The sequence below is a fragment of the Dryobates pubescens genome, chromosome 12, assembly GCF_014839835.1.
Source record: "Dryobates pubescens isolate bDryPub1 chromosome 12, bDryPub1.pri, whole genome shotgun sequence".
Lineage (NCBI taxonomy): Eukaryota > Metazoa > Chordata > Aves > Piciformes > Picidae > Dryobates > Dryobates pubescens.
The window spans coordinates 5,905,237-5,929,898 of NC_071623.1; the positions used below are offsets into that span (position 1 = coordinate 5,905,237).

At 46.3% G+C, this 24,662-nt stretch overlaps 1 protein-coding gene across 1 annotated transcript in view; it reads right to left on the minus strand.

Moving 5' to 3' along the window:
* ADGRG2 (adhesion G protein-coupled receptor G2) overlaps positions 1–24,662 on the minus strand; it is a 53,798-nt gene that overhangs the window by 23,401 nt on the left and 5,735 nt on the right. The window contains exons 3-11 of the mRNA XM_054165910.1: positions 13,877–13,918; positions 11,154–11,192; positions 9,742–9,774; positions 8,373–8,414; positions 7,574–7,621; positions 5,135–5,202; positions 3,342–3,415; positions 901–940; positions 769–803 (exon numbers count right to left, since the gene is read on the minus strand). Of these exons, the coding sequence (XP_054021885.1) occupies positions 769–803; positions 901–940; positions 3,342–3,415; positions 5,135–5,202; positions 7,574–7,621; positions 8,373–8,414; positions 9,742–9,774; positions 11,154–11,192; positions 13,877–13,918 (421 nt within the window). The remainder of the gene's footprint in view (positions 1–768; positions 804–900; positions 941–3,341; positions 3,416–5,134; positions 5,203–7,573; positions 7,622–8,372; positions 8,415–9,741; positions 9,775–11,153; positions 11,193–13,876; positions 13,919–24,662) is intronic.

Consider the following 24,662-nt stretch of genomic DNA (forward strand, 5'->3'; position numbering starts at 1 on the left):
ATAAAGATGTGTAGGGCAGTGTGGAGAGGATGGAGCCAGGCTCTGCTAAGGCATGTCCAACGACAGCACAAGGGGCAGTGGGTGGCAGCTGCAGCAGAGGAGGTGCCACAGGAACAGAAGGGAAAACTTCTTCCCTGTGTGGGTGCCAGAGCCCTGGAGCAGGCTACCCAGCGAGGTTGTGGCGTCTCCTTCTCTGGAGACATTCCAAGCCCACCTGGATACATTCCTGTGTGACCTGGTCTAGGTGCTGCTCTGTCAGAGGGCTTGGACTGGATGATCTCTGGAGGTCCCTTCCAACCCATATGATTCTATGATTAATGTGTTTGTATCTCAACTCTAAATGACACACTGTATTCACAAGCTCTGCAATTCTCTGGAATTCTGCTGGTCCCAAATACCTCTGCCTTAAGTGATTAAATTGTTGTGACTTAGCTAACAGACAGATGCAGGGGACAAAAAAATCTGATGGCAAACAAACCAGTGCTTCACCAGATGAATGAAAAGCAATTAGAGCTTGATTTAATAATTAAAAACACAGGAAATAATTGAAAAGCTAAAAAATTAAATCACTAATTCTGTAAGAATAATGGGATCAGAACTTCCCTGTCAGCCTACATATATTTCTTCAGCCTGTTTCTCAAACTTCACATCCTATAACACTTGGGTCTTCCTCTGTTCCATAGCCATTCAAGCTAGACAGATCACAAGACAATAGAAAAGCTTTTAATTATATGAACATTAAAGAAGGGGAAAAAAATAACAACAAACCTCTGATTTTCTGCACTGCATTCCATAACAGAGGACTGTAATGACAAGAGAAAAGAGAAGACTGTTTTGTCACCAAGCAGAAAACAGGACTGATGCTCAAGTTTGTCCAAGAGTAACAATTAGCAATCTTACCTCACTTACTGCTTGCAAGGTTTTGTTGAACTCTGAAATACTTTGAAATAAAAAAGTTAGCATTATGGGAGATTTTAGTTCTGTTCAGTCTAAAGACAATTACAATACTATGAAAACAACAAGCAACTACTGAAGAAAAAAAATAACCCAGTGGATTAGTGGTTATTCTTTGCAAATCAGATCAGTTCTAATAGGGTAAAACCACTTTTCAAAGAATTAAAACATTTTCAAAGTTGCCTTTTATTAGTCACTCCACAAACTAAGTTTAAACCTCTGTCCCCAGATATTTTAACATCAATCCACTTCTTTAGAAATTATTTAGAATCACAGAATTGTCAGGGTTGGAAGGGACCTCAAGGATCATCCAGCTCCAACCCCCCTGCCATGGGCAGGGACACCTCACACTAGATCAGGTTGCCCAGAGACACATCCAGCCTGGCTGCAAAAACCTCCAGGCATGAGGCTTCCACCACTTCCCCGGGCAACCTGTGCCAGTGTCTCACCACCCTCATGGGGAAGAACTTCTTCTTAATATCCAGTCTGAATCTATCCATTTCTATTTTTGCTCCAACTCCCCCCAGTCCTATCACTCCATGACACCCTATGAAGTCCCTCCCCAGCTTTCTTGTAGCCCCTTTCAGATACTGGAAGGCCACAAGAAGGTCTCTGTGGGGCCTTCTCCTCTCCAGACTGAATAGCCCCAACTCTCTCAATCTATCTTAACAGCAGAGGAGCTCCAACCTTCTGAGCATCCTCATGGCCCTTCTCTGGACATGTTCCAGCACGTCCATATCCTTCTTGGAATAGACAGTAGAAAATAAATTTCAGTGTTGACTTCTGGCAAGCAAATGTTTGGAATGGAATTCTACCTTTATACCCAAAGCTACAGAACTAGGTTGAGTAAGAAACAAGGATTTCTTCTACAAACAAGACCTGTTAGCCAATTTCATCTTTTGGGTTTTTCAGAGCAAGTTTAGCTGAAAGTAGTAAATATTCACTCATTCAAAACTCTCCTTATAAAGACTCTGAACAAAGGAACTACACCAAAACACAGATATGGCTGCCTTACGAACCAAGAATACTTTCTTTGCTTCACTAGATCCATATCATAACCATAGAATTGTTTTGGGTGGGAAAGATCTCTCTAATATCATCAAGGGACTGCGACAGGCTGGGCAGATGGGCTGAATCCAACGGCATGAGATTGAACACATCCAAGTGCCAGGTTCTGCACATTGGCCACAGCAACCCCAGGCAGTGCTACAGCCTGGGGTCAGAGTGGCTGGAGAGCAGCCAGGCAGAGAGGGACCTGGGGGTACTGGTCGATGGTAGGCTGAACATGAGCCTGCAGTGTGCCCAGGTGGCCAGGAGGGCCAATGGCATCCTGGCCTGCATCAGGAACAATGTGGCCAGCAGGAGAAGGGAGGTTGTTCTGCCCCTGTACACTGCACTGGTTAGGCCACATGCACTGGTTAGGCTTGGTTGCATGGTTTAGTTGATTAGGAGGTGTTGGATGATAGGTTGGACACAATGATCTTGAAGGTCTCTTCCAACCTGGTCTATTCTATTCTATTCTATTCTATTCTATCAATCCAATACCACCATGGACACTAAGCCACATTCCAAAGTGCCATGCCCACAGGTTTCTTGAACACCTCCAGGCATGGTGACTCCACCACTTCCCTGGGCAGCCTGTTCCAATGCCTGACCACTCTTGCAGGATAGAAATTTTTCCTAGAATCAGCTAAGAAAGTGCTCTTAGTAACTTTCAACAAGACAAACCATATCCCTGAAATTATAAAAACCTTCATGCTCTTCCTTTACTCAAGAAGAGCATCAGCCAGACTGGCACTCTTAGCAATCCACAACTCATACCTTCAGGTGTTATTGTGAACAGAAAGAAAAACTTTTTCCCTGTGATGGTGCCAGAGCCCTGGAACAGTCTGCCTAGAGAGGCTGTGGAGTCTCCTTCTCTGGAGACATTCTAAACCCACCTGGATATATTCCTGTGTGACCTGCTCTAGGTGCTCCTGCTCTGGCAAGGGCCTGGACTGGATGATCTTTTGAGGTCCCTTCAAACCCTTCTGTGATTCTGTGATTATCATTAATTATTGTTACTAGTAATAAGATCATCAGCATATAAACAAGGCCTCCCTGGAGGTGTTCAAAGCCAGGCTGGATGAGGCCTTGAGCAATGTGGGCTGGTGGGAGGTGTCCCTGCCCATGGCAGGGGTTTGGAACTAGATGATCTTCAAGGTCCCTTCCAATCTAAACCATTCTGTGAATCTATGAACTTTATGCAATACAACTTCTGAAATGTTTGATTTATAAAATTCAGGAATGATGCCAGGGGCAGAGCCTGCTAAGCACATGGGAGGTCTCACTTGACCTTTTTCTTCCCCAGCTATAAAAGATTTAATCCTTTATTCAAAATTACTTACCTCAGCTCTTGCAGGGTAGGTGCAGGAATTGCAATTAATTTTGTAATTTGATCATTGGTGCTGATGTTACTAATCTGTTAGAAACAAAGATTCCACAGCTAAGTAAACTCAGTTGGGTTTTAGCCTTTAAAGAAAGGTGTTCATTTCACACACTTCAATAGGCTGAAATTCCAAAGACAAATCCCACATCTGCTCATCAACATACTGCCACAAATATTTACCATGAGATGGTTGTCACAACTCATGGAAGGAATTGGCTCACTTAGTCTAGATCAAATAATAGCATCTAATTTGGGCAAGATATAGGAAGGAATGGACCTGATGGAGAGGGTCCAGAGGAAGGCCACAAAAATGATCAGGGGGTTGCAGCACCTCTGCTATGAGGACAGGCTGAGGGAGCTGGGGGTGCTCAGCCTAGAGAAGAGAAGGCTCCAGGGAGACCTAAGAGCAGCCTTCCAGTACCTGAAGGGGGCTACAAGAAGGATGGAGAGAGACTGTTTACAAAGGCCTGCAGTGACAGGACAAGGGGCGATGGCTTCAAACTAGAGAAGGGCAGATTTAGACTGGATATCAGGAAGAAGTTGTTTACTGTGAGGGTGGTGGAACACTGGAACATGTTGCCCAGGGAGGTGGTTGAGGTCTCATCCCTGGAGATATTCAAGGTGAGGCTGGATGTGGCCCTGGGCAACCTGATCTAGTAGTGGAGGATGTCCCTGCTGACTGTGGGGAGATTGGAGGTCCCTTCATGCCTGGACCATTCCTTGATTCTCTATCTCACACTGGAAGAAGAGGAATTTGGCTTAGTTTGCAACAAATACAGCTCAGAGCAGACACTGAACCAACTTTCCAACTGTAAGTGAAGCAATGGGACAAACTCCATAATAGACATAAGGCACAGACAACTCTGAATCCTGGAGTAAGAACTCAAGAACTGAGGTGAAAGATACAGTAGTAATGATCTAAATCTGTAAGATGGGCTGGCAGACCTGTCCTGGGCTGAATCAAAAGCAGTGTGGCTAGCAGGATGAGGAAGGTGACTCTCCCTCTCTACTCTGCTCTCAGGAGACCACATCTGTAGTAGTGTGTCCAGATGTGAGGTCCCAAACACAAGAGAAACGTGGACCTGCTGGAGTGGGTCCAGATGAGGGCCACCAAGATGATCAGATGGCTGGAGCCCTTCTCCTGTGGAGACAGGCCTAAAGAATTGGGGCTGTTCAGCATGGAGAAGAGAAGGCTCTAGGAGACCTTAGATCTACATTTCAATATCTGAAGGGGACTTAGAGGAGGGCTGGGGAGGGATTGTTTAGAAGGGCTTGGAGTGATAGGGCAAGGGGCAATGGTTTGAAACTGGAGCAGAGCAGATTTAGGTTGGACATATGGAAGAAATTCTTTACAGTGAGAGTGGTGAAATACTGGAACAGGCTGCCCAGGGATGTGGTTGAGGCCCTGTCCCTGGAGACATTCAAGATCAGATTGGATGTGTCCCTGGGCAGCTTGAGCTAGTTGGATGTGTCCCTGTTCCCTGCTGAGGGGTTGGACAAGATGACCTTTAAGGGACCCTTCCAACCTAATGCAATCTGTGAAGCTGTGAATTTACTTAGCTGGAATTCTAAAATACAGCTGAAGAAAGAGCAGATCTATCCCCTGCAAATGGTAACTTGCACTGCAAACTGGACTTGAAGTCAAATAAAAGGAAACTATACAGACACAGTAGGCATCATTTCAGGGTGTCAGCACTTTAAGTGTAGACAAAGAGCCTTCATCACAACCATATTTTAAGAGAGGTCACTTACTATGTCCACATTTAGTGACGTGTCACTTTCCTCACTTGCCTGAAGATTCACCTTGCCCACGTAGAACACTAAAACCAAAAAGCAGAAAAGGTTAAATAAATCAATGCTAAAGCACAGGGTGTAAGATTGGGTGAGAAATCTGAAACTCCCTGTCTTGTATCACAACAGAAGGGAAATAAAAACACTTAAGACCAGCTTCCCCTTTGCAATTAATTGTTCTTTCATCTCTGCACTTCCTATTGCCACAAATGAAGCAGTTCAATAGATTCCTTCTTTTCTGTATGGCTGTTCTTTGCTGGCTGTTTCTGAATTCCTGCTAGCTCTTTTATGTCTTTTCCAAAGCAGACAATCTGCACTGCACATTACTATTAACACAAATCCAACTCCTGCAATGAGAATAAAATGTGGGGGTAAAGACTATGTGGTGTTCTCTTAGGGGTTAAAGAACTTTCAGCATACCACAATTCAGGGGATTGGATGTGGCACTTGGTGCTGTGGTTTAGTCATGAGGCCTGTGGTGACAGGTTGGACTTGATGATCTTTGAGGTCTCTTCCAAGCTTGGTGATTCTGTGATTCTGAATTCAGAGCATCTTTCTACAGTCCTTGTGAGCTGATAGACATAAGGAACTACTATGACACTTCTCTTCTTGCAGCTGCACACTCATTGCAAGCTAGAGGGAGAGACTTACAGTGAAGGTGGAGAGATTTAGACTGGAGATTAGGAAGAAATTCTTTAGAGTGAGGATGGTGAGACACTGGAACAGGTTGCCCTCCCTAGAGGTATCCAAGGCCAGGTTGGATGAGGCCTTGAACAACCTGAGCTAGTGGAAGATGTCCCTGCCCATAGCAGGGGGGCTTGGAACTAGATGATCTTTGAGGTCCCTTCCAATCCAAACCATTCTATGAATTTTCTTCAGAACTTTTCACAGCAAATGTTTAAGTGTTTTGGAAGGCAGAAATATGCATCAAATCCCAATCTGTGACTGTATTTTTGTTCACTCACATAAATGGAACATCACTGCTCTTTCCAATTTCCTCTGTCTGGCTGTTCTGTCACACTTTGTACATACAGTATGCCCAAAACTGTCGCATGAGATAAATTCAGACTTCTTATTTGAGGCTTGATTCTGTACTAGGTGAAGCAGTCAGTCAGTGATATGCAAGAAATCAGCTGAATTTGCTGCTTGTGGTGAAACTAACTAAAAAACCCAAGGCCAAACACAGAGTAAGGGTCAATGGGCACAAGCTAGAACACAGGATGCTCCTCAGCATGAGGAGATATTTATGTTGAGGGTGATGGAGCACTGAAGCAGGCTGCCCAGTGAGGTTGTGGAGTCTCCTTCTCTAGAAAGACTTTCAAGACCCATCTGGATGTGTCCCTGTGTGTCCTGCCCTAGGTGCTGCTACTTTTGTAAGGGGGTTGGACTTGATCTCTAGAGCTCCTTCCAACCCCTACCATTCTATGATAGTAACCCCATGCAGTGCTACAGCCTGGGGTCAGAGTGGCTGGAGAGCAGCCAGGCAGAGAGGGACCTGGGGGTACTGGTTGAACATAAGCCTGCAGTGTGCCCAGGTGGCCAAGAGGGCCAATGGCATCCTGGCCTGCATCAGGAACAGTGTGGGCAGCAGGAGCAGGGAGGTCATTCTGTCCCTGTACTCAGCACTAGTTAGGCCACACCTTGAGTCCTGTGTCCAGTTGTGGGCCCCTCAGTTTAGGAAGGATGTTGACTTGCTGGAAGGTGTGCAGAGAAGGGCAACAAAGCTGGGGAGGGGTTTGGAACACAAGCCCTATGAGGAGAGACTGAGGGAGCTGGGGTTGCTTAGCCTGGAGAAGAGAAGGCTCGGGAGACCTTATTGCTGTCTACAACTCCCTGAAGGGAGGTTGTAGCCAGGTGGGGGTTGGTCTCTTCTCCCAGGCACCCAGCACCAGAACAAGAGGACACAGTCTCAAGCTGCACCAGGGATGATCTTGAAGGTCTCTTCCAACCTGGTTTATACTTTTCTATTGTATTCTATTCTACTCTACTCTACTCTACATGCAGGCTTTCACAGTAACTCCTCTAAAGACATCACCTCTACTCCTGACACAGAGTTAGGCTCAATATGGGAGACCTTAGTGTCTACGACAGTGTTCTAGTCTCTTGTTTGCTCAGGTTTGCCCTTCTTATCTGCAATCCTTTGATAAGAAACCGAAGATTGAATCCACAATAGACTAAACCTTACTTTTAAACAAAACCTCTACATTTTATATTCTTTTTTTTTCAGAAGATGTACAAAAATCTCCCTAAACGCTCAATAACATTTATTACAGAGCAAACAATTTGTAATAGTAATTTATTTGCTGTTATAATAGCAAATAAAGGGTTTAGTCATTGCTCACAAGGAAAAATTGCTGAGGTTTTGGAAGGGAAAAAAAAGGTAAATAGAGAGCTACTAACCTGAAGAATTGCAGACAGGTGTTATGTTGCATAAAATGGTTTCTCCTCCTATAGTTTTTCAGGGGAAGAGGGAAAAAAAACCAACAAATTAGTGAGTAAAAAAGTTGAATTTAAATCCTGTACAGTCAGAGATGTCCCTGCCTTGGTCAGTGGGGTTGGAACTAGATGATCCTTGAGGTCCCCTCCAAACCTGACAATTCTGTGCTTCTGATTCTATCATCTTTGAGGTCCCCTCCAACCTAAACCAATCTAGCAATCTATGAATATTTACAATCAATTCAGTGTTTTAATGCAAAGGCCTTTACCTTTTAGATCTACTTCATAGCTTCTCTAGGCCAATTCTCACAATATTTTCCAAGACTTAGTAATTCAGAGTGAAACATGCTGGGGTTGATTAATTCATTTTGAATACTACTACTACTACTAATGATAATGATAATAATGATAATGGTGGAAGCCTCATCCCTGGAGGATTTTAAGGCCAGGCTGGATGTGACTGTGAGCAACCTGATCCAGTGTGAGGTGTCCCTGGCCATGGCAGGGGGGTTGGAACTGGATGCTCCTTGAGGTCCCTTCCAACCCTGACAATTCTATGTTTCTAAGCATGGCAGAACTAGACCTTTTGCCAGCCTGGAGATCAATGTGAAGTCAAGCAGATTGTTAATATGAGACACTGTAATACCAAGAAAAAAGATCCAATTAAAAAAAACCCACAACTTGAGAGCAGACCTCCTGAACTTACACACACTTCACTTTAGAGAAGCACAGAAGAAGCTCAGCAGTGATGTATGAATCCTACCTGGGGTTGTAGTGGGGAAATAATCAGTGATGTGAAGAGTTTCTGTTAAAAAAGAAGAAAAGAAAAAAAGAAATAAAGAAAAGAAGTTTTAAAATTAAGGTTTTCTGATGGAATTTTAAAAGCTTATGAAATGCATGGCACAAAAATGTTTCTGCTTTAGACAGTCTTCCTAGGAGAACTGCAAACACATCATCATTTATAAGGGAACTGAGTTACTTTCACACAGAATCAAAGAATGTTAAGGGTTGGAAGGGACCTCTAGAGATCATCCCTGGGGAAGAGAAGGCTCTGGGGAGACCTTACAACAGCTTTCCAGAACCTGAAGAGGTCCTACAAGAAAGCTGAACATTGTACAAGGGCTTGTAGTGACAGATCAAGAGGGAATGGATTGAAGCTTGAGGAAGCTCTAGTGTGAGGGGTCCTTGCCCATGGCAGCGGGGTTGGAACTGGATGATCCTTGAGGTCCCTTCCAACCCTAACAATTCTATGATTCTATGAAGGCAGACTCAGACTGGAGATTAGGGAGAAATTCTTTCCAGTCAGGCTGGTGAGACACTGGAACAGGGTGCCCAGGGACACTGTGGATGCCTCCTCCCTGGAGGCGCTCAAGGCCAGGTTGGATGAGGTCTTGAGCAACCTGGTGCTCTTGCCCACGACCAGAGAGGATAACCAGGTCAAGAATCTCTTCATGCTTTATCCACTTAGATCTCTTTTACTGCTTTTTGTTAACAATGTTGCTAAATTCCAGAAATAGTGCTCAAGGCCAGGTTCAACAATGAGGCCTCGAGCAGCCTGGTCTAGTGGAAGGTGTCCCTGCCTATAGCAGGGGGATTGGAACTGGATGATCTTTAATGTCCCTTCCAACCTAAACTAGTCTATGAATCTATGAAGCTGCTCCTTGTTTTCAAATGCAAGCCTCAGGAAAGGAAAAAAAGGTTTAGCAAGCTGCTGTGACCTTCTTTACTGATCCTATTTAGCAACTCATTGCATGAACACACACTGTGTGTCTTTAAGGCATGGGGCCCACTTTTTAGTTATGTAAAATCCTTTGAACAGTATAAGAAGGTACAGGAAACTGAAATTCTATCTACAGAGATACCACAAACCTACATATCTCTGAAAAATAAATATGTCCAGTCTGGGCTTTGCAATATTTTGAAATAGAAAGGAAAAGTTATCAGCACAGTGTCATTTAAATGCACTTTAAAATCCTGCCCATGTGGACTTACAATACAGATTGTAGATAAATATGGAATTGAAGACCATGTAACATACAATTTGGACTTACTCTTATTAAAATAAGGCCCATTTTGATCAATGCAACAAACACCACCCCTCAGACCTTACCTCTCTTCATGCTAACTCTCACCTGCAGATTGTGTGGTCTCCTCTGAAGACATATCTGAAGAGTAAAAATGAGTAACAGTAGATGAGATGCAAATGAAATGAAACAAAAATCTACACAAACTGCATCCAACTAAATCTACATAAGAGAAACATTAATAAAAATCTTGCCTGAAGAGTTTATAGGATAGGTGATAAAAGTAACAAGAGAAGAGTCTGGAAAACAAAAAAAAAGAGAGGAAAGAGGTGAAAATGGAATGAATATAATGGTTTCTTTCTGTGAATTTTGGAGAAAAAAGGTCAAGCATGCAAAATTTCCAACAGGAACTGAGTATTACTTAAGTTGCACTTTGAGAACAACTGCAGTGGTCAGACTATTCCAAATCTTTATATTCAAGTAATGTTCACACAATCACAGAATGGTAGGGGTTAGAAAGGAGCTCCAGAGAGCATCCAGGCCAAGCCCCCTGCCAGAGCAGGAGCACCCAGGGCAGCTCACACAGGAACACATCCAGCTGGCTTTGCAATGCCTCCACACAAGGAGACTCCACAACCCCTCTGGGCAGCCTGCTCCAGGCCTCTGCCCCCCTCACAGGGAAAAAGTTTCTCTCTATGTTCCTGTGGCACCTCCTCTGTTCCAGCTGGCACCCAGTGCCCCTTGGGCTGTCCTTGCACATCCCTGAGCAGAGCCTGGCTCCCTCCTCCCCACACTGCCCTGCACATCTATACTATCAGCAATGAGGGCAGCCCTCAGGCTCCTCTGCTCCACGCTCCAAGCCCCAGCTGCCTCAGCCTGGCCTCACAGGGAAATTTTCCACTGCCTGCAGCAGTTTGGGGGCTCTATGCTGGACTCTCAAACAGTTCCCTGAGGTCACTCTTGAACTCAGGGGCCCAGAACTGGACACAATATTCCAGATGCGGCCTCACCAAAGCAGTGGATGGAGGGAGAACTTCTCACCACCTACTAATCACAGTCCTTCTAATCCTCCCCAGGATGCCATTGGAATTCACGGCTACAAGGGCACATTGCTCGCTCATGCTCATCCTGTTGTCCATCAGGACCCCCAGATGCCTTTCACCAGAGCTGCTCTCCAACAGGTCAGTCCCCAGCCTATACTGGTGCTTGGGATTGTTCCTTCCCAGATACAAGACTCTAAACTTTACTGGACAAAAGGCTCCTGATCAAGCAAACTGCATCTATTTCATCCTCAAGCATAACCTATTTAATTACGAAGCAAAATGCACTCTTCAAAACATAAACCATGAAAACCTTAAATGTTGGAACTCATTTACCTGACAACTCTTCTGCATTATCTCAAGGGTGGAACTAGGTGATCCTTGAGGTCCCTTCCCACCCTAACAATTCTGTGATTCTATGATTCATCTACCAGGAAATAGCAAACATTGCAATAATGAGTACACTCCTGATTTCCTTACCAGAAATGGTCGTTGCAGCTGATTCTCCTGAATTTTCAGCTTGTGTTTCAGACAGACCAAAAAAGAAAAGAGGGGAGGGGGAGGAAGAGGATGACGAAGTTTCAGACACAGAACCACGCTCAGAGCCTCTCCTTCTGCATTTGCTGCATTCACCACAAGAGGGCACCACTTGCTTAGCAGAGGCATACTTCCAGGCGGTCAAAAAAGGGTAGCTCTAACAACCTCTGATTAAAGCACCCCTTATTCTCATGAATTCAAATAGAATTCACCCTAAGATGGTTAGTTTTCAACAACTATTGGACAGTTTGCATCATATAATGTTGAGAAAACAAAAATCACTGGCCCAAGATACATGTCATACTACTCTGAGTGTGACACATGTCACACCACCCCGAGTGTCTTGTTAATTGTGGGAAGGGGAATTAAGTGAATATAGCAAGGTAAATGTATCTGGGTAGCACAGAATGTTAGGGGTTGGAAGAGACCTCCACAGATAATCCAGTCCAACACCTCTGCCAGAGCAGGAGCATCTAAGGCAGGCTGCAGATCACCTAGAGCAGGCTGCACAGGAATGCATCCAGGTGGGTTTTGGAAGTCTCCAGAGAAGGAGGCTCTGGTTAAGAACTCTTCTAGGGTTGGATATCACAGAATCTTAGGGGTTGGAAGGGACCTCCAGAGATCAGTGAGTCCAACCCCCCTGCCAGATCACCTAGAGCAGGCTGCACAGGAATGCATCCAGGTGGGTTTTGGAAGATTCCAGAGAAGGAGGCTCTGGTTAAGAACTCTTCTAGGGTTGGATATCACAGAATCTTAGGGGTTGGAAGGGACCTCCAGAGATCAGTGAGTCCAACCCCCCTGCCAGATCACCTAGAGCAGGCTGCACAGGAACTATGCAGGTGTGTTGTGAAAAGTCTCCAGAGAAGGAGTCTCTGGGTCTGGAGAACTCTTCTCAGACTTTGTACAATTAACACTGAGACTTGCCATTTCAAATTTATCCCACACATATCTGCTCTCTTTTCTATCCTGAAAAAAACACCCTAACCACAAAGCAGCATTACCAAAACTTAATTCATACTCTGATCTTGATAGGAGCCAGCCAGCTATTTATACAGCAAACAGCAGCCACTGAATCTTTTGATGTTGGTTACAGACAGGATTTTGATCAAAAAGAAATTGGGAAACTTGATATCTGGTTCACAGAGCCACTTCAAAGTTAGCCCTTTTGTTCACTGAGTGGGTTGTGACAGTGTCACCAACGAGATACCACATAAATACAAGCTAAAAAACATCTGGCTGCAAGGCCAGCTTGGATGAGATCTTGAGCAGCCGGGTCTAGTTGAGAGGAGTCCCTGCCCATGGTGGGAAAGTTGGAGTAAATGATGTCTGAGGTCCCTTCCAACCTGAACCATTCTGTGACTCTATGAAATCTGAAACACTATTTTAAAAGCAGACTTCAGGTCCTGCTCTGGCAGAGGGGTTGGACTCGATGATCTCTGGAGGTCCCTTCCAACCCTAACACGCTGTTGTCCTGTGGTATTTCAGCATCTTCCCTCAGAATGTGAAAGCTACTTACAACACACTAATGATGCTGTAAAGCCTTTCCTACTGGTGTAGAAGAGTTAGTAAGTCAAGGATACCAAAGCTTCTGAAGAACCTCAGAATTTTTTGGTTAAGCACAGTAAAGAAGGAGTTTCTAACACACTAATCACTCTTGGGACTCCTTGCTTGCCTTACTGAAAACTTAGGAATAGCTTCTTTCCAAAGGACACAAATGTAAATACAATTGCTGCAATGAAAGGAGAACAGGAGTCTCCTCTGAGACCTGAATTACACAGAATGTTAGGGGTTGGAAGGGACCTCGAAAGATCATCCAAGCCAAGCCCCCTGCCAGAGCAGGAGCACCTAGAGCAGATCACACAGGAAGTCATCCAGGTGGGTTTTGAATATCTCCAGAGAGGGAGACTCCACAGCCCTCCTGGGCAGCCTGCTCCAGTGTTCTGTCACCCTCACAGGGAAAACGTTTTTCCTCCTATTTCCATGGCACTTCCTATGCCTCAATTTCCACCACTGCCCCTTGTGCTGGCAGTGGGCATCACCCAGCAGAGCCTGGCTCCATGCTCTTGGCACTCACCCTGCACATCTTTATCAACATGAATGGGGTCACCCCTCAGGCTCCTCCTCTCCAAGCTCAAGAGCCCTCAGCTCCCTCAACCTGTCCTCACAAGGAAGATCTTCCACTCCCTTAAGCATTTTTGTGGCTCTGAGCTGGACTCTCTCAAGCAGTTCCCTGGGGTCCTTCTTGAACTCAGGGGCCCAGAACTGGACACAATATTCCAGATGTGGCCTCAGCAGGGCAGAGTAGAGGGGCAGGAGAACCTCTCTCCACCTACTAGCCACAGCCCTTCTAATCTGCCCTTGGCCTTCTTGGCCACAAGAGCACACTGCTGGCTCATGGTCAACCTCCCATCCTCTAGAGCCCCTAGGTCCTCTTCCCTTTCACTGCTCTCCAACAGGTCAGTCCCCAACCTATACTGAATTTTCTTTTCTCTGGAAAATTCCTGATGCTGTTTGCACCACAAAATGTGCTAATAAGCCACAAGGATGGGATGGGAAATTCATTTGCAAATATTTACATATTGGTCATTATCTCCTTGACTTAGAGAGGAATTCTTCTAAAACACAAAGAAAACTGGGGGCAAAATTACACAGGACCCCAAAGTTACCTGTTATTTGTGTTCTGCCAGGCAATGTAGCAGTAGTTTCAACTACAAAGGAAGAAGAATTCTTCATTAGGAACAGAGGATTTTGCTGTATCTTTGTCCACATGCAGACAGACACACAGCATTTCTTTTTAAACACAACCATTGCAGATGTGCTACTCACCTTCATTCAAGAGGTTGGCAAAACTACTTTGCATTCATTCAGCAACGGGGTTTGAGGGTTGTTTGAAAGCTGGAAGCTGAACTCTTTTGCTGTTGGGATTTTCCCCCCTCTGTTTACCAATTTTATGCTTATAGAAGACACAGATTAGGCTGGGAGCTTTCCCACGGCCCTTCCATTGCCAATACCTTCAGAAACACTTTGAGGACATTTATTTGAGTGAAGGTGGAATAGACTAAGTAGCAACACCCAGAAATGCAACAGGGACCCACAATTGAAAGCCAATCACATCCTGGGCTGCAGCAAGAGAAGCATAGCCAGCAGCAGGGCCAGGGAGGTGATTCTCCCCCTCTACTCTGCTCTGGTGAGACCTCACCTGGAACACTGTGTCCAGTTATGGAGGCTCTGTTACAGGAAGGATCTGGAGGTGCTGGAAGGTGTCCAGAGAAGGGCCATGAGAATGAGCAGAGGGCTGGAGCTGCTCTGTTATGGAGAAAGACTGAGAGAGTTGGGGCTGTTCAGTCTGGAGAAGAGAAGGCTCCCAAGAGACCTAATTGTGGCCTTCCAGAATCTGAAGGGGGCTTCAATTAAGCTGGGGAGGGACTTTTGAGGGTGTCAGGGAGTGATAGGACTGGGGGGGATGGAACAAAACCAGAAATGGGTAGATTGAGATTGGATGTGAGGAAGTTCTTCCCCATGAGGGTAGTGAGAGACTGGCACAGGTTGCCCAGGGAGGTGATGGAAGCCTCATCCCTGGAAGCTTTTAAGGCCAGGCTGGATGTGGCTGTGAGCAACCTGCTATAGTGTGAGGTGTCCCTGGCCATGGCAGGGGGGTTGGATCTGGCTGCTCCTTGAGGTCCCTTTCAGCCCTGACAATTCTATGACTCTATGAACTGTGCCTTCACACAGCTGTTTTTGCAGAACTGTGGTATAGAAATGCTGCTGAATTGTTCAAGTAATTAACTGCTGGTTTAACATGAATTGGGTAAGAGAAGCATGCTTTATTGCATACATATTTACAAATAACACAGAATGTACTTTGAGAATACATCTACATCTAGCATGCAGAGGAATCAAGTAGACATCTGCTCACCAGAGAACATACCCAAGAGAGACTTGGACAGGCTTCAGAGGTGAGCCCAAGCCAACGTCACGAAGTTCAACAAGGCCAAGTGCAAGGTCCTACAGCTGGGTCAGGGCAAACCCAAGCACAAATAGAGACTAGGCAAGGAGTGGCTGGAGAGCAGTCTGGAGGAGAAGGACTTGGGAGTGTCAGCTGATGAAAAACTCAACATGAGCCAACAATGGTTGCTGGCAGCCTATCAGGCAGCTGTGTGCTGGGCTGCATCCAAAGCAGGGAGAGCAGCAGCACAGGGAAAAGGATTCTGCCCCTCTGCTCTGCTCAGACCCCACCTGCAGCACTGCCTCCAGTTCTGGGATCCCCAGCAGAAGTGGAACCTGAAGCTGCTGGAGAGGGTCCAGAGGAGGCCACAAAGGTGATCAGAGCCCTGGAGAACCTCCCCTATAGGCAGAGGCTGAGAGAGCTGGGATTGTTCAGCCTAGAGAAGAGAAGGCTCCAGGGAGACCTTCAAGCAGCCTTCCAGTACCTGAGGCCTACAAGGCTGGAATATTTAACAAGGACTTGTAGTGACAGGACAAGAGGGAATGGATTAAAGTTTGAGGAGGGCAGATTGAGACTGGAGATTAAGAAGAATCTCTTTCCAGTGAGGATGGTGAGACACTGAAACAGGTTGCCCAGGAAGGTTGTAGATGTCCCTCCCTGGAGGTGTCCAAGGCCAGGCTGGATGAAGCTTTGAGCAACTTATTCTAGTGGAAGGTGTCCCTGCCTACGACTTTAAGGTCCCTTCTAACTTAAACCATTCTATGAATTTGAGCAGACAATCAAGCTGTCAGAAATGAAGTGGCTTAGGTGGATCTGGACTGGGAATGAAAAGAGGAACTATTTTTTTCTAGTTCAGTGGGCACATTAAAAATGACCCCTCTGCTATAAGGATAGGCTGAGGGAGCTGGACTTGTTCAGCCTGGAGAAGACTGCAGGGGGAACTAAGAGCTGCCTTCCAATACCTGAAGGGATCCTGCAAGAAGGCTGCAGAGGGACTTTTGCTGAGGGTGTCTGGAGACAGGCCAAGGGTGAATGGTTTGAAGCTGAGGTAGAGCAGGGTTAGACTGGAGCTGAGGAAGAAGTTCTTCAGTACAAGGTGGTGAGATTCTCAAACAGGCTCCCCAGGCAGGCTGTGGATGTCTCCTCCCTGGGAGTGTTCCAGGCCAGGCTGGATGAGGCCTTGAGCAGCTGAGTCTAGTTGAGAGGCATCCCTGTCCATGTCAGAGAGATTGGAGTAGCTCTGAGGTCCCTTCCATCCTAAGCCATTCTGTGATGCTATGAAAACAGTGAACTCTAAAACTGCCAAATGCTTCCAATAACAAGCCCAGCAGCACAGGAAGCCAAATCAGCTAAATGTAAGGCATGGATATGGAGCTGGCTAATGCAGCAAATGATGATGGCATGCTCTGAGCAGCACGTTCTTCTGGACACAAGTCTAACCATGAGCACTCTTACAGCATGATATTCACATGCCTACAGTCGCTAGGAATGATCTGAGAGGATGAAACGTGTCACTGATCAAGGTGCAGCATTCAGTTTACTGAGCAATCATCTTTGCATACAGAAAGGAGGAGAGGCTGTCATACTTCAATTCACTTACTTTTGTCAGCCTTCCTTCACTGCTGTGCTTAAGAGCTGGAAAGAAAACGTGGATAGAGCTAATTTGGAGCAGGATTAAAGTCCAGCTTCAACTATCCCTGAAGTTGACATGTAAAAAGGAAAGTAAAATAACCCAAGATGTGCCAATTGCAAGCTAACAGAAAATTCATTTCACTTAGGTTGTTCACTATCAATACAGAGCAAGAAAATCCTTACATCTCTGAAATCTCCTTTTATTTGCTCCATTAATTTTCACTTGCAACACTTAGTTTAGGGTCATCACATCAACATCTCCAATTTCCTGTTCCAAAACAAGACATTATAAATTGTGTAATGATTTTCTCTAATAGGGAACATTCTGGAGGATCCAAACACCAAATAAACAGGCAAATAACATTACTCAGTATTATTCTTTGTCTTCACTGCAAGGGAGACAGAATAGGTCCCCAGAAGAACTGTTTGGGCTTTTTTTTCTGAAGGAAAAGGCAACTCCATTAAAGAAGATAACACACTGGAGTCTGTTATTAATATGCATCATTAGAAGCAAAAGCAGCAAGTCCCTTACTGTCTGCCTGGGCTGCATCCAAAGCAGTGTTGCCAGCAGATCTAAAGAGGTGATTCTGACACTTTGCTCTGCTCTGGTGAGACCTCACCTGGAGTACTGCATCCAGCTCTGGAGCCCTCAATGTAAGAAGGACATGGATCTGATGGAGCAGGTCCAGAGGAGGGCCACAAAAATGATCAGGGGGTTGGAGCACTTTTACTACAATGACAGGCTGAGAGAGCTGGGGGTGTTCAGCCTGGAGATCAAGAGGACCCAGAGAGACCTAAGAGCAGGCTTCCAGTACCTGAAGGGGGCTACAGGGGGGATGGAGAGAGACTGTTTACAAAAGCCTGTAGTGATAGGACAAGGAGCAATGGCTCCAAACTAGAGAAGAGCAGATTAAGATTGGATGTTAGGAACAAGTTCTTTACTATGAGGGTGGTGGAACACTGGAACAGGTTGCCCAGGGAGGTGGCTGGGGCCCCGTCCCTGGACACCTTCAAGGTCTGAGCAACCTGATCTAGTTGAGGATGTCCCTGATGATGCAGGGGTGGTTGGACTGGATGACCTTTGGAGGCCCCTTCCAACCCAGACCAATCTATGATTCTATGATTCTTTGATATCACTTTGTACTGTTCTGACATAAGTAACTTGCTAAGTCAAGACTTGAGAATCCCATCTGTGTAGGCAGAGGAGACTGTTCCACTGGTATGAAACCTGTTTAGCAACTCTTGCCATCACTCCATACTACAGCTGCAAAAAAACCTACCTGGGAACCAGTGCTTGCCTTGTGACAAGCAGTTTCCCATAACGACTTCACATGACAATTAGAATCAGAATAACTTTAGCAGCTGCAGTTTGGTAGGAGACTAAACCCATTAGTAACAGAGCTTAAGGCTAGGTCCACCAACTGATGCAGCTCTGAGAAAGAGCAATGCCTGACCCTGTCTACAAAACAGCCTTGTACAGACAGCATTTCTTAGCATTCCTTAGTGTGACAGATCTTAGCTATCAGCCTACTGGCTCATCACCATCATCATCAAATGGAAGGGACCTCAGAGATCATCTCCTCCAACCTCCCTGCCATGCCCAAGGACACCTCTCAACTAGACTCAGTTGCTCAAGGCCTCATCCAACCTGGCCTTCAACACCCCCAGGCAGGAGGCAGCCACAGCCTCCCTGGGCAGGCCTGTGCCAGACTCTCAGCACCCTCACACTCAACCCCACACCCTCTTCCTCAGCTCCAGTCTAACCCTGCTCTGCCTCAGCTTCAAACCATTCCCCCTGTCTCTAAACACCCTTTGCATCCTTCCTGTAGGATCCCTTCAGGCATTGGAGGAAGGCAGCTCTGAGGTCTCATTGGAGTCTTCCCTCTTTGAGGATGGCCTCCACAAGTCCTGCTGAAGCTGCTCCACCAAGCAAAGCAGAATTAGAAAACGAATTCAGCCAAAGGGAAAGACAGGGAGAAGCAGCCTTTGTAACACAGTGGCCGAGATGGCATGGCTGGATGGCTGGTTCTGGTCCCTGCACTGGCAGTCACAGCATGCCCTCTGTTGAGTAACTTAGACATAGGGTACAGAAAAAGCCCTTAAAGCACAGACAGCACACAACCTTCTACTTCCAACTGGAGAATGAAAGATCTCCTTTTCTTTTCCCTACTTCCAATCCAATCTATGATCAGTCCACTCTTTCTTAAAATGTTTGGAAAGGCAACATCCTCTCTTCAGGCAACCTGTCTTCAGGCAAGCCACTGTGCCAGAAGCAGGTCAGTTTTTCCAGGGTGGAGGAGTGAGAAGCAGCTAGAACCTGGCTGCAGATAGCCAACATCGTGCAAGAGCTGAGTTGCTGGCAGCTGCTGCTTGCTCCAGGCTCAGGGGAACAGCTTTGCTGCTGACTAAAGCTGCTTTACCTAACACTTCATGGTCACCTTCAAAGTTTTGTAGAAAGCATCCTTTAAGTGAGCCTGAGACAGCAAGCAGAGTGCTTGCTTAGGAGGAAAAAAGACAGAGTCTGAACTCCAATGATCTGCAGCAGCCACAGGGACACCCACATGGGCAGTGAGATTGAATGCACCATCAGCAAGTGTGCAGATGACACCAACCTGTGTGGTCCTGTCAATACACCAGAGAGACAGGATGGCATCCAGAGGGACCTGGACAAGCTGGAGAGGTGGTGCCCAGGTGAACCTCATGAAGTTCAACAAGAGCAAGTGCAGGGCCAGAACAATCCTCACTATCAATATAGGCTGGGGGATGAGGTGTTGGAAAGCAGCCCTGCAGAAAAGGACTTGGGGGTGCTGCTGGATGAGAAGCTGGACAGGAGCAGGCAGTGTGAGCTTGCAGCACAGAAGGCCAATGGCAGCCTGGGCTGCCAGAGCAGCCTTCCAGTACATGAAAGGAGCTACAGGAAGGATGGAGTATCTGTTTGCAAAGGCCTGCAGGGACAGGACAAGGGCAGACTTGAATTGGATATCAGGAAAAGTTCTTCACTACGAGGGTGGAGGAACACTGGAACAGGTTGCCCAGGGAGCGGGTTGAGGTCCCTTCCCTTGAGATATTCAACGTGAGGCTCAATGAGGCCCTGGGCAGCCTGATCAAGTTGAAGGTGTCCCTGCTGACTGCAGGGGGTTTGGAAAAAATGACCTTTGAAGGTCCCTTCCAACCAAATGCAATCTTTGAATATCTGACTGTTGGTGCAAGGCAAATGTAAGAAAACGTGGGAAGTTCTCGTTCACTTTAGATCTGTTCCTTTGGCCAGACCATTTAACTACCTGAAGGGAGGTTGTAGCTAGGTGGGGGTTGGTCTCTTCTCCCAGGCAACCAGCACCAGAACAAGTCTCAAGCTGTGCCAGGGGAAGTTTAGGCTGGAGGTGAGGAGAAAGTTCTTCCCAGAGAGAGTAATTGGCCATTGGAATGTGCTGCCCAGAGAGGTGGTGGAGTCCCCATCCCTGGAGGTGTTCAAAAAAGGATTGGATGTGGCACTTACAGCCATGGTTTAGTTAATCAAGAGCTGTTGGGTGATAGGTTGGACTCAGTGATCTCTGAGGTCTTTTCCAGCCTTATTGATTCTGTGATTCTGTGATCCTTAACAGAAAATTGAGGCACAGTATTTTCAGTTCAGCATTGATGTTACACAGGTTTTTAGCAAATTAGGTTAGAAATACAGTTTTTATTCACAGATTCATAGAATGCTTTAGGTTGGAAGGGACCCCAGAGATCATCTGGTTCCAATCCCCTGCCATGGGCAGGGACACCTTCCACTAGACCAGGTTGATCAAGGCCTCATCCAGCCTGGTCTTAGACACCTTCAGGGAGGGGCCATTCATGACCTGAAGAACTTCTTCCTAACATCCAGCTTGTTTCAATCCATTCCCTCTCATCCTATCACTCCCAGCCCTTGTCAAAAGTCCCTTTCTGGCTTTCCTGTAGCCCCCTTCAGGTACTGGAAGGCTGCACTGAGGTCTCCCCAGAGCCTTCTTTTCTCCAGGCTGAATAGCCCCAACTCTCTCAGCCTGTCCCCGCAGGGGAGGTTCTGCAGCCCTTTGATCATCTTGGTGGCCTCCTCTGGAGCCTCTCCAGCAGCTCCAGGTCCCTCTTGTGCTGGGGGCTCCAGAACTGGAGGCAGTGCTGCAGGTGGGGGCAGAGCAGAGTAGAGCAGAGGGGCAGAATCCCCTCCCTGTGCTGCTGCTCTCCCTGCACTGGATGCAGCTCAGCACACAGCTGCCTGCTGGGCTGCCTGGGACCATTGATGGCTCCTGGGGAGTTTGTCACCAACTGACACCCCCAAGGCCTTGTCCTCCAGGCTGCTCCCTTTTATCTGTTTGTATAAAGCAATGCATTAGACACTGAGGTGAATCAAATCACCTTTTCTCTGGCAGGCTGATTTCCAAAAAGCACCGAAGAGGAAGGCAATGAGAGCAAAGCCAGAGAAGGTCAAAGATGCCTTCTGTTAACAGGTATATTCAGTATTCAGTATTCAGTATCACCAAGGTTGGAAGAGACCTCAAAGATCATCGAGTCCAACCTGTCACCACAGACCCCATGACTAGAGTAGGGAGGACAATAGTGCCCACTGCAGGCTTGAACTCACAAGCTTCCCATTAAGGGTCTTATGTGCTACCAACTGAGCCACACCTGTTACAAAGCAGAGTTTTGCATGACTCACCAAATAGGCACTCCAGAGGTAGATATTTTTTCCCTATTACATTTATTTCCTTTAAGATCTTCTAGAGGTTTCTCTACCTTTCTGTCCTTCCAGTTTTAGAAAGAAAATTGTATTGGGACACAAAGAATTTCTTTTTGCATCTCCAGCTTTCATGCTGCACTCAATAAATGTAAGGCCATGCCCCCCCCAACAGACTGGATGAATGGATGAGTGGCAGTCACATTTCCACTTTCTGCCTGAGGAGGTAAAGCCCTGGGACTCCACCCTCCCTTCCAGGAAAGCTGATCCTGTCATCAGAAGTGCACACAGCTTGGGAAATCTTTAACATGAGTCTACACCGTACCTCCTGTTGACCACACCTGCAAGCTAGAACCACAACCCAAACTTTTCTTCTTCCTTAAGCATGCAAAGGCAAAGCAGTCACCCAGAGCACCTCCTATTTCTCCCATCAGCACTGGACTGCTTTGGGCCCACAAGCCTAGAAACCTTCTCCAGAAACACCAGCAGCAGGCTCAGCAATACTGGGAATTAAAAGGATTCAGAGTCATAGAACACCAGGCTGGAAGGGACCTCAAGGATCATCTAGTAGGACACAGGGAGAAGAGGGGGCAACAACTTCAGCTTGAAAGTTTGACAGTTAAAAAGGTTTTTTACACCTCAAATGCCAAATCAGAACCATTACACAGCATTTATGGGGGAAAAAAAAAAAGGCAACAAAAAAGGCTACCAACAGCAACAGGCACTGGCCTCCAGCTGCTGAAAGTCAGGGCACTGACAGTGCTGGCAGTGCTCTCCTGCCAGTGATGCTATTTCCAGTCATACCTTAAATCATCTCTTCTATTTATTCACTTCTATTTATTCCAGCCAGCTCCCTCCTCCTTTGCATAAGCAGTGTAACACTTTGGATGTTTGTATTTGGATGGGGAATGTTACTGTTTAATGTGTAACTGCAGTGACTAATGTTTAAACACAACATTTCTTCCAGCTGTCAAGTTGGTATTGAAGGCAACTCGCAAATGGCCCACATGAAAATGACAACTGAAGAGCTGGTGCTCACACATAACTGCCACACATTACTACAATTTCTTTTCAAGCATTTAGTGTTTTTAACTCAAGTGTTTTCTGCTGGGTTTGTAATCTTTTAAATCACTCAGAGCTTTGTATTCCTTAGTGTGCTTCCCCCCCTGCCCCGATGATGCAGAGCTAAGAGTGGTATCATAGAATCACAGAATGTTAGGGGTTGGAAGGGACCTCTAGAGATCATCCAATGCACCCCTCCTGCCAGAGCAGCATCACCCAGGCCACACAGGTGGGTTTGGAAAGTCTCCAGAGAAGGAGACTCCACAGCCTCTCTGGGCAGCCTGTTCCAGGGTTCCATCAGGTTGAGGTGGAACTTCTTGTGTTCTAGGTTGTACCTGTTGTTCCTTGTTCTGTCACTGGGAACCACCTCTCAGCCTTCTCCAGACTATCCAGCCCCAGGGCTCTCTGTCTTTATTCATAGCAGAGATGTTCAAGTACCATAATCATCCCCAGAGCTCTCCACTGTCCTCTCTCCAGCAGATCCCTGTGTCTCTTGAATCAGAGTCCAGAACTGGACACAACATTCCAGGTATCCATTGACCATTGTCCACATTAAATGTTCATACTCCAGGCATTCATTCAAATATTCTACAATGAATGTGTAGCTAAATAGGAATCATTCTTTAAAGAACAAGATAAAGAACTCTCCCAGTGTTGGCATCTGGAAGAGTGAGCACATCTTCCTTCTTTCTAAATCGCAGGAGAGGATTGCTGAAGTGAGACACACTCAGTCTGTGCACCCTTTCTCCACATCCCAGCTGCTGTGCCACTTCTCATTCCCAGCAAAATGGGAATTATCAAAGGAACCTGTGGAATGCAAGTGGCAGGTCTGTGACGCACACTGTGTGGGGCCTCCTCCGCTCTTTGGCCCTACCTGCAGAGCAAGCCACAGCTACATAAAGCAGAGAGGAACCAGAAGATTGTGAGCCTGGAAGAAGCAGGAGTTGCTTTCTTAATTGCAGTCTAGAAGTTTACTACTGCTGAGTCCCATTAGTCCAAGAAATGTGGTCAGCCTTTGTCACAACCTGGGAAGTGGTCAGATATGTCCTTCCTGGCAAATGTGCAGAAGATATGTGGCTACTACAGAGCTAATACCATTGTCTTCTGGAGAGGGAAATACCTGGTTAAAGGTGAGCATGCCTTTAAGTGAGCATGTGTTGTGAATCTCACCAGAATCAACATTCTGCATCCAGCTCTGGAGCCCTCAGCAAAGGAAGGACATGGACCTGATAGAGCAGGTCCAGAGGAGGGCCAGAAAAATGATCAAAGGGCTGCAGCACCTCTACTACAAGGACAGGCTGGGGTTGTTCAGCCTGGAGAAGAGAAGGCTCCAGCAAGACCTCAGAGCAGTCTTCCAGTACCTGAAGGGGGCTACAAGGAGGCTGCAGAGGGACTGTTCCCAAAGGCCTGCAGGGACAGGACTGGGGCAAAGGTTTGAAATGAGAGCAGATTTAGATTTAAGTTGGATGTTAGGAACAAGTTTTGCACCAGGAGGCTGGTGGAAACCTGCAACAGGTTGCCCAGGGAGGTAGTTAAGGCCCTATCCCTGGAGATCTTCAAAGTGGGGCTGGGCAAGGCTGTGAGCAGCCTGATCTAGTGGAGGATGTCCCTGCTGACTGCAGGGGTTTGGACTGGATGACCTTTGGAGGTCATTTTGTGGATACTGGATTCTGTTAGACCTCACACAGTTAGGACAAAAAAACCCAAACACATTTTTGATAATCTGGAAACTTGTTATAAAATAAGGACTATAATCAAAAGGGGAAAAAAATCATTTGAAGTGCCAACAAAAAGAAAGGTGGCCAAAGGAGACAAGGAAACTTCAGCTCAGAATGGCACATGAAGTAAATTTCAGTTTATTAGGGAGTGCATCATTGTCCAACAGATGAACAGCTCACACTGCACACAGATTTTTGAGTGGTTAAGCAAAGGAGGAATCACAGGAAACATCTGACTGATGATTTTACAAACTGCTATTTGATGTAGGCACAAAATGCCAAGCCAGCCATAAAGTAAAGAATCCGGAACTTGTCCTGGGGCACAACTCTGACTGCAACTCACTGCCTTCCTTTTCACCTTCTGTGCCTAGGCAGGAGGCACAAACCCCTCCCAGGCTCCA